The 17809-nt window shown below is 47.0% G+C and overlaps 1 protein-coding gene across 3 annotated transcripts in view; it reads right to left on the reverse strand.

The window, feature by feature from the left end:
• Window positions 1-17809, reverse strand: part of LOC142464213 (catalase-like) — a 204931-nt gene that overhangs the window by 51369 nt on the left and 135753 nt on the right. The window contains exons 1-2 of one of the 3 annotated variants that reach the window (XM_075567580.1): window positions 5957-6185; window positions 1815-1983 (exon numbers count right to left, since the gene is read on the reverse strand). The exons of 1 other annotated variant lie outside the window; for it this stretch is intronic. In XM_075567580.1, the coding sequence (XP_075423695.1) occupies window positions 1815-1983; window positions 5957-5965 (178 nt within the window). In that variant the 5' untranslated portion in view covers window positions 5966-6185. Of the gene's footprint in view, window positions 1-1814; window positions 1984-5956; window positions 6186-8651; window positions 8802-17809 lie in introns of those variants that run through there. One more of the 3 variants, XM_075567578.1, reaches the window with a different exon arrangement.

A 17809-nucleotide genomic window follows, 5' to 3' on the forward strand; every position in this document is an offset into this window, starting at 1 on the left:
CTTGTGAAAGTATATTTCTTGAAGTGGCTCGCAGGCATACACGCTTTGGCCAAAGGGTTAACTAAATGACCATTTTTCAAGAGATATACAGGTTCAATGCCAGGACCATTCTTCCTCTAATTATAGAAGTAAATAAGAATTTTAATCAGTTAGTGTTAGGACCTGCGAATGGGTCATGCCTGGAAGTGGCTCGCAGGCTTATGTGCTTTGGCCAAAGGGTTAACTAAATTACCCTTTTTCAAGAGATATATAGGTATTTCACTGTGTATTTTTGTCACATTGGATGTTGCTCTGGACTTCTTTGTTTCTTGTTATATAATCCTAACAGAAAGCACATCACAATAACCCCCAGGGGGACCTCACTAAATTAACCGATTCCTTAACTTTGATGTACTTTTTTTTACCCAAAGATCCTGCAACACATTACTAGCGCCGGGCGAATTATTTTTTTTCCGGATTTGGATCTGCAGCGGATCGATCTCAAAAAGGGCGTTTTGCGTATTTTTTATTATTATTATTATTGCCAATACGTTCCTCGGATCCTCGGATTGGATTCTGCAATTCCGTCCACGGGTTGTATCCAATGGCATTCCGGTGAATCCGCGCAAATTAAAACCGCCAAAATCCGTTTGTGGACTTTGCACCGCGAAACGGATTTTGGAGGGGGGGTGGGAGGGGGGTGTATGCGAGAGAATCCAGGAAACGGATTTGTATGGATTCGCCCAGCCCCACACATTACACATCTCGCTGTCACCAAACTGACCCCGGGTCTCCTGTGTGATGTGATCCAGTCCCGCAGATTATTCGGTGCCACTAAAGGCTGTCAGCAGAACGGTAAATAAGAAATTCTAAGTGGATCGCATTCATTTCAATCACGACAGGGAATCAGTACCACAGCACAGAGAAGGGGGGCTCAGCTCCTCACGGCCCCCCCACCAACAGGTCAGGTCTTCAGGATATCCCAGCTTCAGCACAGGCGGCTTAATCAAAGTCTGAGCCACCTGTGCTGAAGCTGCGGAAAAAACCCGGTGTGTTGCCTTAAATACCCGGCCTGATATTTCATATAGCGCTTTTCTCCAAATGGGACTCACAGCGCGTCACAGTGACAGTATAGCGCACGGTACGCAGCACATAGGAGTGTTACATACACCTTGCCTGCCCCACAGAGCTTACACTCTATATGCTTCTGGTGCCTGAGGCACAGGGAGATAAAGTGACTTGCCCAAGGTCGCAAGAAGCTTCTCCCATATATATAATTATATATATATGTAGCCATATGCCCCAGGCTATGTATTCCTGGCTCTAGAGTAAGAGCAGGCAGTGCTGGGGTTAAACACCCCTCCCATGGGCCAGCATGTGAACCTCATTACGAGGATGTTACTGTATTTTGTTGCGGGTTCCAGCTGCTAGCACTCCCGTGGTACCGCCCAGTTACTGGAGTTTAGGAGTGGGACCCCCCTGGCTCCCTTTCTGGCCCTGCGAGCCTAGCTCTGACCACTGGAAGGTGTGCAAGCTGCGAGGTGGCAGTGACCCGGAGGGAGAAGGGGTTCCGGGAACGCACCTCTCTTGCATGAGAGGAATATGGAGTATGCGCCGGTCCACCAATAAATGCAGTTGTACCATTGCTGGCCTGTGCTTATATTTTCCGACGGGTCCTGTGGGGAGGAATCCCTGCACCTGGCAGAGCCCCGCAGGATGGAGGCGCTGACCCATCCAGAAAAGACTATCCTGTTGTCCCACTCCCTACAACATCGTGGAGACTCGGTGGGGGTTGGGGCCTTACATATATATATATAACCATTGGCGCATCTCACCGGCCCCCTTGGCATGCACCACCCTCTCAGGGATCCGTTCCCGGCTGAAATGAGCCATTGTCTCTGTGAAGATGACATCCTGCATGAGCAGGGGCCCCCGGGGGCCCACGGTCATCACACTCAGCGCCTCTCCGATTGGAATCCCAGCTGCAGTGGTCAGGACATCTTGCTGCGGAGAGAGAAACCCGTCAGTGTTCTTATAACATAACAATACTGCCGTTATTCTTACACCACAACGCTAACGTTCTGGGGCCCAGAGGTCTCGTCACTCAGTGCTGTCAACGAACCTTATTTTCCCCGGGGTAACACATCTCTCTCTGTCGCGCTCTCTTCCCTTCCAGCAAAACCCATATATCTGGGTCTGGGTGTGAGTAACGCCACCTTCAGCTCTGACCTAACGCGTCACTGCGGTAACCATACCGGCGCTGTGGGGATCGGCGCTGTCACAGGGAACGACTCTTTGCATAAATTAACGCAAGGCCTCGTTACGGCGGAAAGCTGCACTTAGCCCCTCCTGTCACTGTGAGGCCCCTCCTGTCACCGTGAGGCCCCTCCTGTCACCGTGAGGCCACTCCTGTCACCGTGAGGCCCATCCTGTCACTGTGAGGCCCCTCCTGTCACTGTGAGGCCCCTCCTGACACTGTGAGGCCCCTCCTGTCACCGTGAGGCCCCTCCTGTCACCGTGAGGCCCCTCCTGTCCCCGTGAGGCCCCTCCTGTCCCCGTGAGGCCCCTCCTGTCACTGTGAGGCCCCTCCTGTCACTGTGAGGCCCCTCCTGTCACCTGATTGCCCCTCCAGTCACCGTGAGGCCCCTCCTGTCACCGTCAGGCCCCTCCTGTCACCGTCAGGCCCCCCTGTCACCGTCAGGCCCCTCCCGTCACCGTGATGCCCCTCCTGTCACCGTGATGCCCCTCCCGTCACCGTGATGCCCCTCCCGTCACCGTGAGGCCCCTCCCGTCACCGTGAGGCCTCTCCCATCACCGTGAGGTCACTGTGAGACCCCTCCTGTCACTGTGAGGCCCCTACTGTCACTGTAAGGCCCCTCCTGTCACCGTGAGGCCCCTCTTGTCATTGTGAGGCCCCTCCTGTCACCGTCAGGCCCCTCCTGTCTCTGTGAGGCCCCTCCTGTCACCGTGAGGCCCCTCCTGTCACCGTGAGGCTCCTCCTGTCACTGTGAGGCCCCTCCTGTCACTGTGAGGCCCCTCCTGACACCGTGATGCCCCTCCTGTCACCGTGAGGCCCCTCCTGTCCCCGTGAGGCCCCTCCTGTCACCGTGAGGCCCCTCCTGTCACTGTGAGGCCCCTCCTGTCACCTGATTGCCCCTCCAGTCACCGTGAGGCCCCTCCTGTCACCGTCAGGCCCCTCCTGTCACCGTCAGGCCCCTCCTGTCACCGTGATGCCCCTCCCGTCACCGTGATGCCCCTCCCGTCACCGTGATGCCCCTCCTGTCACTGTGAGGCCCTCCTGTCACTGTGAGGCCCCTACTGTCACTGTGAGGCCCCTCCTGTCACTGTGAGGCCCCTCCTGTCACCGTGAGGCCCCTCTTGTCATTGTGAGGCCCCTCCTGTCACCGTGAGGCCCCTCCTGTAACCGTGAGGTTCCTCCTGTCACCGTGAGGCCCCTCCCGTCACTGTGTGGCCCTTCCTGTCACTGTGAGGCCCCTCCTGTCACCGTGAGGTCCCTCCAGTCACCGTCAGTTGTAACCCATGGATGGTGGGCCCCCCGTACCCTTATTCTGCATAGTGGAGCATGGGTATCACAGAGTTTTAAGAACGCGCACTGAAAATAGTCGAGCGCAGAATCGGGGTCGGGAATTAAACCGATTCTGTACCAAGGGCAGTTGGTAAGGTCATCCAGAAACTGTTGTGGGTTAAAATTTCTAAATTACCTAGTGAGGAGAACTTTAGGGCTTGATTGGGGCGGTTTAATTTTCCTTACACTGTACACTATTGCATGGTCACTGAAAATGTCAGGAAGGATGCCAGAGGATTGGATTCTGCTGGGGTTTGAGGAGAGAATCCAGTCTAGCAAGGAATGGTTGTGCGATTTGCGATTTGTCCGTGTGGGTTGCGAAATGAGTTGCGATAGGTTAAGCGACTTGATTTGTATCTGGATTTTGTGGTTTATAGGGTCGAGCCAATTGAAGTTGAAATCCCCAAGAACTAGCAGCTCACTCTTCTCATTCAGAGAGGAAATGGAGCCAAGAAACTGGGTGATATCAGTCAGGGATTGTAGAGGGGCTTTAGGGGGGGCGGTAGATGCCAGCAACCAATATGGGCTTAAAGAAGGGGAGGCAGATTCTGCCAACTAGGATTTCAAAAGAGGGTGGGCTTGGGGGGCAATTTAACAATTTAAATTGTAAGGTGTCTGCAATATAAAATAATACCCCTCCTCCTCTCTTTGACCTATCTCTCCTAGAAATGGAGTATCCCCTGTGACGGTCGAGAGGATTTGGCCCGGGATTAAAGGGGTTACACCCCAATTGGCCACCCTCTACCCTCACCTGGGAAGCAAGGGGTTAACTGGACTGAGGTCCAGTAATGTGTTTTTACCTCGCTGCAATATCCAAATGCTTATTCCCCTGTAAAAAATGTATTGTTTCTGGGCTAGTGTCTGCACCACACACACTGGGGCTTAAGGGGTTAATAAGCTACAGTTTAAGAAAATACAACTGTAGTGTGTCTTTTCAGAAAATCTGGACTTCAAAAGGCTTGATTGAAGTTGGGTGTGAAAAAGTACACAAGGGGGTTTTGGTGAACAGTATGTTAATACCTAATTTGCAGGCCAAGGGAATATTGCTGGGAGACAGCTAGGACAAGAGGTCTGGGGCATTGAGTGTGTAATCTAACACCAGGTGACAAATGTCCACTACCCAGGGGTCCCTGCTTCAAAGGATTCTTTGATGGGGGCTAAGGGTGCGGTTACCAAGGGGATATCAGAATGGGTGACCTTATTAAATATAAGAATATTATGAGATGTCCTCGGCTGAACGTGCTAAAATTTACATATGTGTATTCGTGGGACCGAGCCCCAACTAATGATTCTAAACACTTGATATCTAACAGATACTAAGAGCCAGATATTAATATCTCTCTTAATTTTAATATTACACGGTAATATGTAGTCTCATTGGGAGCGTCATGCGTGACGGAATGCATTAATATGTCTCGCGTGCCAGTAAGTATAACTGAACTGAAGTTATGAAGTTATTTAGATAGGGAAAAGCAGTTTTTAAACGTCGTGGGGTGGGAGGAGTTTTACTCTGAGGAAAACTGTCAACTTCACCACTGATTTATGAGATGGGCTGGGTTTAGGTTGTGTTCAAAGGGAAATAATTGTATAAGAACCAGGCTCAGCCTATGGCTATTGTCTTCATGCAAAGTCTTCATGCAAAGTCTTCATGAGCTGCCAGTCTTGCTGTGATGCCAACTGAAATATGGAAGAAATGGCCCATCCTGTATTCTGATGGCTTTCTTGTCATAATCTTTAAGTAAGTGTCTATATTTTGCCTGTTATTTGTACATCTTGTGTGTTCACCTTTATCAAGGAATAAATTATATTTTATCATATCTAAGTCTCGTCCCAGTTCAACCCAGTTATATATCTATAATATTTTTGGTGTATTATTAATAGCCTGTCACAAAGCTCCCGTCACATCCCCGAATGGCGATATTTGCATCGGGAGCTTTAGGGGTTAGCCATGTTTCTGTAAGAACGATGGCTTTGGGTTTATGCATAAGGCACCATGCTCTTAGTTCATCCAGTTTGGGCAGCAGGCTCCGGATATTTATATGGACCTTTTTGGAATTTAAAGGTGGTATTCTCAGGGGCATGGGACAGAGCTGAAAAGGGAAGACCTGGGTTAGGTTCAATATCACCTGCTAAAGTGAGTAATAGTATGAGTAGAAATTTGAGTAGTTGTTTGCAAGTTGTAAATTTGTGGGTTTTGCCATTAGAGTGAGCAGTGGTTGGTGTGCTGGTTTTTAGAGTTTTCCCCCAACATTCAGTAGATAGTGCAAGGCTTTTGAGTAATCCAGGGTGTATGGTGATGTTGGGTGTGGGCCAGGAGGAAGGAGTTTGTAGTGGATAGAGAGAGTAACATTTCCATGAGCCCACGAGAAAGAACAAAGTTGAGATACATACCAGGTCCATTATGCCTGAGAGTAGAAGCTGACGCCCTTCTCATTTCTCGCTGTAATCCCGCTGAGGAATTTGCGCTGTCACAAGTTGAGCAATGCTTTGTTTGCAAAGTATTAATGGCCCATTTGGCTCGATGGGTTTAACACACAACTCTCCAGATTTCCAGAGGAATTAACAATATATAGTAACACTGTCGTATATAATCTGTCATTAAACTAACCTGAAACCACCCAGGTGTGAACAAGTGAAATATTCACTTATACACAGTGTCACTAACATCTCATGGTACTAACATGGGACCTGTCACACACAGTGTCACTAACATGTCATGGTACTAACATGGGACCTGTCACACACACAGTGTCACTATCATCTCATGGTACTAACATGTAACCTGTCACACACACCGTGTCACTAACATGTCATGGTACTAACATGGAACCTGTCACACACCGTGTCACTAACATGTCATGATACTAACATGGGACCTGTCACACACAGTGTCACTAACATGTCATGGTACTAACATGGAACCTGTCACACACACTGTCACTAACATGTCATGGCACCGCACTTAAATGCAGTTAATGTTTTCAGTGACGGCAAAGCTCCTTGGACACATTTTTCGGAGGTTTACGGTATAATGCGGCTACATGACAGGAAGAGAACCAGTTTTATCGTATGTTGGAGCGTTACACTTCTCTGAGTGACATCACGCTGACCCACCTGTCAATCATTCTTATCAGTGGTCAAAGGACCTTAAGCAGCGTCCCTGTGTCTGATTAGATCATTAGAGATTTATAGCACAATTTCCCCCCGAGTAACAGCACAGATCCACCGCTGATTCCCATATAAAGAAAAGTCCATTAGCAAAAACTAGATCTGCCATATGTTCCCCACATCCCAGATCAGCGAGCTGTCACCACGGGCTCATTAAAGATGTCACCTCCAGTGTATTATATTATAAGTAAATGAGACACACAGATATACTGAAATAAACTAGTCAGCTGTGTGTTACACGGAAGGGCTTCCTGCTTAAACATATCCCAGCAAGGAACTACCCCAACATCTATCTGAGCTCATTTAGTGAGAGAGAGAGAGGGGGGGGGAAGGTGAGAGAGAGGGAGAAGATAGAGAGGGGGTGAGGGTTACAGAGAGAGTGAGAGAGATAAAGACGGAGTGAGAGAAAGAGAGAGAGAAAGAAGAGAGAGAGAGAAGAGAGAGAGAGAGAGAGAGAGAGAGAGAGAGAGAGAGAGAGAGAGAGAGAGAGAGAGAGAGAGAGAGAGAGAGAGAGAGAGAGAGAGAGAGAGAGAGTAGAGTAGAATTGGGAATCATGCTTTGCAGTATAAAGGCAGCTTTCCTACCCAACGGATGGCTGAGCATCTCTAGAGTAATAAAGTAAAGCACTTTGCAAATGAAACGCCCTATATATAATGTATTATGTATGTCACGTATCATTGATTATTACTGTATATTCATTGATAAACAAGTAATACAAACAGTAATAGTTACATACAGTAGTTACATAGTAGATGAGGTTGAAAAAAGATGTCCAACCTTTTGTTGAACATATCTATTGTATCTGCCTTCACAGTCTCCATGGGTAATGAATCCCACACTGTAACTGCCCTTACTGTAAAGAACCCTTTCCTTTGTTGCTGGTGAAATCTCCTTTCTTCCAACATAAAGGGATGCCCCCGAGTCCTTAGTACTGCCCTTGGGATGAATAGTTATTTTGAAAGCTCCTTGTACTGTCCCCAAATATATTTGTATAAAGTTATCATATCCCCTCTTAGACGCCTCTTTTCTAATGTAAATAAATCTAATTTAGCTAGCCTCTTCTCATAAGTTAGATTGTCCATCCCCTTTATTTATTTGGTGGCTCTTCTCTGCACTCTCTCTAGTTCCATAATGTATTTTCTAAGGAATGGTGCCCACAATTGTACTCCATATTCAAGGTGTGGTCTTACTAATGCTTTATAATTATGTTTACTTCCCTTCCATCCATTGCCCGTTTAATGCAAGATAAGATCTTGTTTGCCTTTGCAGCTACTGCATGACTTTGGGCACTATTGCTAAGCCTGCTGTCTACAAGCACTCTTAAATCCTTCTCCATCAAGGATTCCCCTAATTTATCCCCATTTAATTTGTAAGTCACCTGTTTATTCTTGTTTCCTAAATTAATAACCTTATATTTATCTGTATTAAATCTCATCTGCCATTTACCTGCCCACGTTTCCAGTCTCTCCAAGTCCTTCTGGAGAGAAATTACATCCTGCTCTGATTCTACTACCTTACACAATTTAGTATCATCAGCAAAGATGGAGACTTTGCTCTCGATGCGAACCTCAAGGTCATTAATAAACAAGTTAAAAAGCAGGGGTCCCAGTACCGATCCCTGAGGTACTCTACTCACGACTTTAGCCCAACCTGAAAAAGTTCAATTTATGACAACCCTCTGTTGCCTATTATTCAACCAGTTTTCAATCCAGGTGCATATATTTTTACTGAGTCCAATTTGCTTTATTTTATACATTAACCTCTTGTGTGAAACCGTATCAAAAGCCTTTGCAAAATCTAAGTAGACCACATCAACTGCATTACCCTGGTCTAAATTCCTACTTATAATAACAATAACCATTTGAAGGTGTCTTCTTTCCATATAGATCTCCTGCTCCATCACCTCCTTGAGCCTTACCTCAGGTCCATGGGTCTCCTCCGTGCCCTTCTGCTGATGGGGAATATAGATACAGCTGCTGGCCATGATACACTGTGAGTACTGGTGAACCACTGTGAGTACTGATCATCCAGTGTGAGTACTGATGTGACATATTAGTCCATAGTCACAGATGTGTTGAATTTATAGACGGATGACACCTGGGCACCTCCCTCCTCTCACACATGTGCAGGATACAGCAGGTCGCTTGGGTTGGAATTCATCCCATTATAGTATCAGCCTGACACTATACAACAAGGAGGGTCCTTGTACTATTAATAACAGGGACACTCCTTAAACTTCTCCCCTGCATCCTACTGTGTGCAGCACAGAGAAGGACGAGAGACTCAGGTCCCTAGTGAGAAGGTTGTGAAGCTGTTTATCGACTGGAGAAGAGATCAGCTCTATTCAACTGAATGGGACAAAAATCTTCCCCAGAGCAGGGAAGCAGCTTCACAGTATATGGAGGAATGGCCATAGATAGCAAGAAGGAGCAAAGGGGGCATGGACAGGGAGAGGGAGCAGATGGGAAAGAGACAGGGAGAGAGCAGAGGGGACAGGGAGAGGGGACATATAAAGAGAGAGGTGAGAGAGCAGGGGGGACATAGACAGGGAGAGGGCGAGAGAGCAGAGGGGACAGAGGCAGGGAGAAGGAGAAGAGGGGATAGAGACGGAGAGGGAGCAAAGGGGACAGACATAGGGAGATAGAGGAAGCAGAGGGGACAGAGAAAGGGAGAGAGAGCAGAGGGGTCAGAGACAACGAGAGAGATCAAATGGGACAGGGACAGAGAGGAGAGGGGACAGGGAGAGAGAGCAGAGGGGACAGGGAGAGAGAGCAGAGGGGACAGGGAGAGAGAGCAGAGGGGACAGGGAGAGAGAGCAGAGGGGACAGGGAGAGAGAGCAGAGGGGACAGGGAGAGAGAGCAGAGGGGACAGGGAGAGAGAGCAGAGGGGACAGTGACAGGGAGAGAGAGCAGAGGGGACAGTGACAGGGAGAGGAAGCAGAGGGGACAGAGACAGGGAGAGAGAGCAGAGGGGACAGAGACAGGGAGAGAGAGCAGAGGGGACAGGGAGAGAGCAGAGGGGACAGGGAGAGGGAGAGAGCAGAGGGGACAGTGACAGGGAGAGAGTGCAGAGGGGACAGGGAGAGGGAGAGAGCAGAGGGGACAGTGACAGGGAGAGAGAGCAGAGGGGACAGGGAGAGAGCAGAGGGGACAGAGACAGGGAGAGAGCAGAGGGGACAGGGAGAGAGCAGAGGGGACAGGGAGAGAGCAGAGGGGACAGAGACAGGGAGAGAGAGCAGAGGGGACAGGGAGAGGGAAAGAGCAGAGGGGACAGTGACAGGGTAAGGTTCCCTTCTGAATGTCCTCCATCCCATCTTCATTCTCTTATTGATTTCATTCATAAGGTCCCTAACCGATAATATCTGCCGGCCAAGGCAGACTAAGGCTGCGTTTATATTACTGGCTACAGCGACGGCGACCGCTTGCAGCCGCAAAGCAACACAATCTAGTCAGTAGCGACTGGACATAGTGAGCGCGACGTCGACGTGTGACGTCACAGCTACCAAAATCGCTGTAGTCAAAAGAATTTGAGATTTACAGAGACAGCTGCACCACGTGACTGCCAGCAGCCAATCACATGGCCCCTTGCCGCAAGCGACTTCGCACATCAGCGTGCAACTTTTAGCTACGGCGACGTCACGGATAGCGTCGCCGTTTCATTAGCCAGTACTATAAACGCAGCCTTAGGCTGCTACAGTGCTGGCTACGGCGACACGACGTTGTGACGTCATCCGTCACCGTTGTCGCAGCGATTTTTGCCTATAGTGTTAAAGGCAAGAAATGGGGACTGGGGGGGCGTGGCAGGGGCGTGACCGGGAGCTGTTCGCCCTCAATGGCTGAACCGCTCACGTGTCCGCTGACGTCACGCTGCGGTCGCTGAAAAATCAATTTTCATTGACTTCCGCGATCGCGACCAAGCCGGCGCTCTGATGCGCCGTCACGTCGCTCCTACTATAGGCGCACGCGATGGATTCAATACACTTGTTTTGACGCCGGGACTATAAGCGCGGCCTTAGTCTTCGACATTTAGTTCTGTTCCGTTTATTCCAGTCTTTGTGGGGTTGAAGCTCTTGTTGCCCATCACATTACCTGCACAGATTTATACGTGCCCTGGTCACCTTCTTACCCGTTTCCGCGAGTTCTCTGGGTTCTTGCTGGAGGTCTTCTGGTGTTCGGACAGAAATAATGTTTGCAAATTGTAGGCGACTCAAAAAGTCACCGTTGATTTTGATTCCTTTTTCTTCCCAATGTCTCAAACAATTCTTGTAGTGTTGCTGCGAGAAGCTTAGGTGACATGGTGTCTCCCTGACCGATCCTTATCTTGCTTGTATCTTCATGTAAACTAATGATTCATGTGGCATTATTGTCGATGATTTGCTATGTCGGTACCTCGAGGGCACAGAAACGGATTGCACTCCTCGTAATATCCTCTGTGTACGAAGACGTGCTTAATAATAATAATAATAATAATAATAATAATAATAATAATAATAATAGGAAAATAAACCTGCGGTGACATTATTTGAGCAAAAAAAAAAACTGTGTTCAGTTCCCCTCTTTGCTTCATCTCAGATATAATTACTAGCGCTGCACACAGGAGCAGGTATACAGTATACAGAGCTGCACACAGGAGCAGGTGTACAGTATACAGCGCTGCACACAGGAGCAGGTATACAGTATACAGAGCTGCACACAGGAGCAGGTATACAGTATACAGCGCTGCACACAGGAGCAGGTATACAGTATACAGAGCTGCACACAGGAGCAGGTATACAGTATACAGAGCTGCACACAGGAGCAGGTATACAGTATACAGCGCTGCACACAGGAGAAGGTATACAGTATACAGCGCTGCACACAGGAGCAGGTATACAGTATACAGCGCTGCACACAGGAGCAGGTGTACAGTATACAACGCTGCACACAGGAGCAGGTGTACAGTATACAGCGCCGCACACAGGAGCAGGTATACAGTATACAGCTCTGCACACAGGAGCATGTATACAGTATACAGCGCCGCACACAGGAGCAGGTGTACAGTATACAGCGCTGCACACAGGAGCAGGTATACAGTATACAGAGCCGCACACAGGAGCAGGTATACAGTATACAGCTCTGCACACAGGAGCGGGTATACAGTATACAGCGCTGCACACAGGAGCAGGTATACAGCATACAGCGCTGCACACAGGAGCGGGTGTACAGTATACAGAGCTGCACACAGGAGCAGGTATACAGTATACAGCTCTGCACACAGGAGCGGGTATACAGTATACAGCGCTGCACACAGGAGCAGGTATACAGCATACAGCGCTGCACACAGGAGCGGGTGTACAGTATACAGAGCTGCACACAGGAGCAGGTATACAGTATACAGCGCTGCACACAGGAGCAGGTATACAGTATACAGCGCTGCACACAGGAGCAGCTATACAGCGCTGCACACTGGAGCAGGTACACAGTATACAGCGCTGCACACAGGAGCAGGTATACAGCATACAGCGCTGCACACAGGAGCAGGTACACAGTATACAGCGCTGCACACAGGAGCAGGTGTAGAGCGCTGCACACAGGAGCAGGTATACAGTTTACAGCGCTGCACACAGGAGCAGGTATACAGCATACAGCGCTGCACACAGGAGCAGGTATACAGTATACAGCGCTGCACACAGGAGCAGGTATACAGTATACAGCGCTGCACACAGGAGCAGGTGTAGAGCGCTGCACACAGGAGCATGTATACAGTTTACAGCGCTGCACACAGGAGCAGGTATACAGCGCTGCACACAGGAGCAGGTGTAGAGCGCTGCACACAGGAGCAGGTATACAGTATACAGCGCTGCACACAGGAGCAGGTATACAGTATACAGCGCTGCACACAGGAGCAGGTATACAGTATACAGAGATGCACACAGGAACAGGTATACAGCGCTGCACACAGGAGCAGGTATACAGCATACAGCGCTGCACACAGGAGCAGGTATACAGCGCTGCACCCAGGAGCAGGTATACAGTATACAGCGCTGCACACAGGAGCAGCTATACAGCGCTGCACACTGGAGCAGGTATACAATATACAGCGCTGCACACAGGAGCAGGTATACAATATACAGCGCTGCACACAGGAGCAGGTATACAGCGCTGCACACAGGAGCAGGTATACAGTATACAGCGCTGCACACAGGAGCAGGTATACAGTATACAGAGCTGCACACAGGAGCAGGTATACAGTATACAGCGCTGCACACAGGAGCAGGTATACAGTATACAGCGCTGCACACAGGAGCAGGTATACAGCATACAGCGCTGCACACAGGAGCAGGTACACAGTATACAGCGCTGCACACAGGAGCAGGTGTAGAGCGCTGCACACAGGAGCAGGTATACAGTTTACAGCGCTGCACACAGGAGCAGGTATACAGTATACAGCGCTGCACACAGGAGCAGGTATACAGCGCTGCACACAGGAGCAGGTGTAGAGCGCTGCACACAGGAGCAGGTATACAGTATACAGCGCTGCACACAGGAGCAGGTATACAGTATACAGCGCTGCACACAGGAGCAGGTATACAGTATACAGAAATGCACACAGGAACAGGTATACAGCGCTGCACACAGGAGCAGGTATACAGCATACAGCGCTGCACACAGGAGCAGGTATACAGCATACAGCGCTGCACACAGGAGCAGGTATACAGTATACAGCGCTGCACACAGGAGCAGGTATACAGCATACAGCGCTGCACACAGGAGCAGGTATACAGCGCTGCACCCAGGAGCAGGTATACAGCATACAGCGCTGCACACAGGAGCAGGTATACAGCATACAGCGCTGCACACAGGAGCAGGTATACAGCATACAGCGCTGCACACAGGAGCAGGTATACAGCATACAGCGCTGCACACAGGAGCAGGTATACAGTATGCAGCGCTGCACACAGGAGCAGGTATACAGTATACAGAGCTGGTGCACACAGGAGCAGGTATACAGTATACAGCGCTGGTGCACACAGGAGCAGGTGTACAGTATACAGTGCTGCACACAGGAGCAAGTATACAGCGCTGCACACAGGAGCAGGTATACAGTATACAGTGCTGCACACAGGAGCAGGTATACAGTATACAGAGCTGCACACAGGAGCAGGTATACAGTATGCAGCACTGCACACAAGAGCAGGTACACAGTATACAGCACTGCACACAGGAGCATGTACACAGTATACAGAGCTGCACACAGGAGCAGGTATACAGTATACAGAGCTGCACACAGGAGCATGTACACAGTATACAGCGCTGCACACAGGAGCATGCACACAGTATACAGCGCTCTCACACAGCAAAGCACCAAAAAATGACAGGCAAAAAAGCGGAGCTCCTTCTTAAAAGATAGATTTACTCATAGGGGTATTTCCTCCCAAATAAGCAGAGTAAAAAACAGTAAAAAAGAACCAGTCTGTTTGTGATGCTCTCTCCCGGTTACCGCGACTTCTCCAACGCCATTCCAGCCGGCGTCCCACGTCACTTACGATTTGGGTGTCACTCACTATCCGGTCCTCCGTCACCCTATGCCTTTCGAATGAGGGTTCTTTGTTCGTCAGGGGTATGCATAAAATGTCCATGGTTCCCCCTCAATATATCCCCCCTATGTCTACACAAAACTTTATTGACAAATGTTTAACTCACAAGACTGGGATAATTCTGAGGGTATGTTTAAATGGACACATCTAACCTAAAAATATCTAACGTGCATGAAATACATTTAGACAATATAAAAAAATAGATCAAATGCAATAACACATATATAATGTACATGGGACCAAATTTATTATCAATTCAGGATTATAATTGTTTAATCCCTCTAGGATGGAATTTAGAAATGGACCAGGAAAAATACATTGCTGGAGATAAAACAACGTATAAAATATTAACATACAATCCCACATCGAAATTCCAATTGTAATGAAAAGAACTTCTGGTTGATGGTAAATAGAAGGGTATAATAACTGAGGAATTACATTTTTTATTTATAGACAATCCAACTTAGCAGCATTTTATATTCTACCCAAAGTCCACAAAGACCCATCTAACCTCCCAGGACGCCCCATAATTTCGGGAATCAATGCATCAGTTCAAATTTATCCCAGTATATTGATTTTTTTTTTACAGCAGTATGTACCTGGTTTAAAATCCCATATTAAAGATAGCATGCATATTATCAATATCCTTAAAGACATAGAGTGGAAAGAGAATGATATACTTGTCATGTGGGATGTTTCATCGTTGTACACGAATATAAAACATGACAAGGGTTATGAAGCCATAAAATATTTTTTGGACATGGATCACACCATGCATCAGGATCAAATTAGATTTATTTTGGATGGTATTAGTTTCATATTACAACATAATTATTTTACATTTAAAACCAAATATTATTTACAGTTAATTGGTTCAGCAATGGGTACCAGGTTTGCACCCAGCTACGCCAACCTGTTCATGGATAAGGTGTGAGGAAGATACCATATGGACGGGTGGCGTGGCGGCCACAGGCCTTGTGCTCTGGAGAAGATTTATAGATGATATCATTTTTATTTTGAGAGGGGGCATTGAAAGTCTAGCACTATTCTTGACCAGCATTAATGACAATACATGGAATTTAACATTTACAACCAATTATAGTTTTGAACAAATTGAATTCCTAGATCTGTGCATATATATCGAAAATGGGCAAATTAAAACAAAAACTTATAATAAACTGGTTGATTGCAATAGTTACATTCTTTCCACTAGCAACCATCATTCAAGATCGCTTCAAAATATCCCCAAACGGGAATATAAGCGTATTAGACGCACATGTACGGATAAAGAAACATTTCTGGAACAGTCAGAATTATTAACAAAAAAAATTCAAGATAGAAAATACAACAAAATATTTTTAAAGGAAGCACAGAGGGAAGCCTTAAATGTTGCTAGAAATAGTTTATTAGAATACAAAGAAAACATGTACAGGCATACCCCGCTTTAAGGACACTCACTTTAAGTACACTCGCGTGTAAGTACATGTCGCCCAATAGGCCAACGGCAGCTCACGCATGCGCCTGTCAGCACGTCCTGAACAGCAATACCGGCTTCCTACCTGTACCGAAGCTGTGCGCAAGCGGGGAGACTATAGAGCCTGTTACAAATGCGTTATTTACATCAGTTATGCACGCATACGACGATTGCAGTACAGTACATGTACTGTACAGTACATGTACAAGTACAAGTACAATAAATAAGTGGAAAAAGGGTAGTGCTTCACTTTAAGTACATTTTCGCTTTACATACATGCTCTGGTCCCATTGCGTACGTTAATGCGGGGTATGCCTGTAAACTATAGAGAAAATTAAGTTAGCTTCATTACTCAATACAATTCTGATTATAGGAAAATGGAACAGATATTAAAAAAGTATCATCATATTTTACAGAAGGAGAAAAACTGGAAGAGCACTACTGTAAGTATCAAAAAAGTAGAAAGGAGGGTGCGTATCCCATAAAAAGATTATTTATTGGTCATGGAAAAAACAGGGCAATGGAGAGTCCTACCAACGCTTCACACTTCACAGAGCGCGTTCTCAAGGTATGTACATATCACAACTTTATTAACATATATATAGACACAAACTGACATAACCAGCCAATACTCACAGCTCACATGTGATCCACCCACTTTGATTGCTAATGGTCTTCTGATGTGTATACATCTAATCAGTATATTCAGACACAGAGACGACAGTGACTAACTCCGCCCCCAACAACCAATCCGGAGACATGCGTGGTCTAGCAACCCCCAGTAGTGCGCGCTTGCACAGTAATCAACTGAGGGAGAGTCCTCAATGTCAATGGAGGCCATGGGGCGTGGGGAGAGCGCGTCGTCAAATGGCCCTAACTGTATATCTCTCTGGGGCTCTAAGTGCGCGCAACTGCGCTCTGCAAGACACTAGTCCCTCCCTGCAGTGGGAGCAGACACAGTGAGCTCCGGACCATCGGCGGAGTGCGCTTGCGCAATACCAACCGTTGCGTCAGAGGCTCACAGAATACCCCAAGTGTGGGGTGGGAGAATGAAAAGCCAGAGCGCAGAATTATGCGCAGCACAGAGGGTGAACACATAGTGTGCTGTGAAATACAAACACAGAACATTATTAAAATCAATAAACTTAACATAAATATTAACAAAGAAAACATATTTGTAGAACCCCGCTGTCTTAATCTCTTCTAAATGATGTTAATCAACCAGAAGGGGTAAATAAAAACTATCACTTGACATATGTATAGTCAAACCAACATCCTGATTTGTTTAGGGAGCTGATGATGGTGAGTAAATAGAGTGGATATAGAATGGCAAGCAAAGAACATGAAATTGAGTGGAGAAACCTAATATAATGTGATGATAAGATGTTATTTGTCTAGAAAGGTTCCCCCATACATATATGCCCATGGTTGCTTAGCACCTATATCCACTATATAACCTTAGCTACTACATCCAGCTGTTAAAACATAACAAAATGTATAACAGATATACATATAATTGACAGGAAAAAATACTCTATCATAGCTTCCAAAATGTTTCCTCAATATGTTCCTCAATATGTTGCTCTCCTCCCTGTAACTGGTTGCTCTCACATCTTTTTGTACTTGCTTGTTTAATAAGCTTCAAAATGATCTTGGAAGCTACGAAAGAGTATTTTTTCATGTCAATTATATGTATATCTAATTCATTCATTCATTTATCCTACTGTTGGGGTCTTTAGCATTACGCAGTCACATGGTCCATCATATTTTACAACAAGATCCCCTTTTAAAATTACACATTTCTGAAAGGCCAAAAATTATATACACAAGGGCTGCAAATATTAAGAAAACAATAGTTTCCAGCATTCCAAACGTAGGAGAACCAGGTGAGAGCTGGTTGCAGAAAAACCGCAATCCAGGATTTGTGGTGTGGGAAGTGCAAATATTGTAACTTTGGAAGCAGCAACAAAGAATTTAAATCAGAACATACAAAAGAAACCTTTAAAATAAACAAGTGTATCACCT

Source organism: Ascaphus truei, chromosome 12 (assembly GCF_040206685.1).
Source record: "Ascaphus truei isolate aAscTru1 chromosome 12, aAscTru1.hap1, whole genome shotgun sequence".
In the NCBI taxonomy this organism is placed as follows: Eukaryota; Metazoa; Chordata; class Amphibia; order Anura; family Ascaphidae; genus Ascaphus; species Ascaphus truei.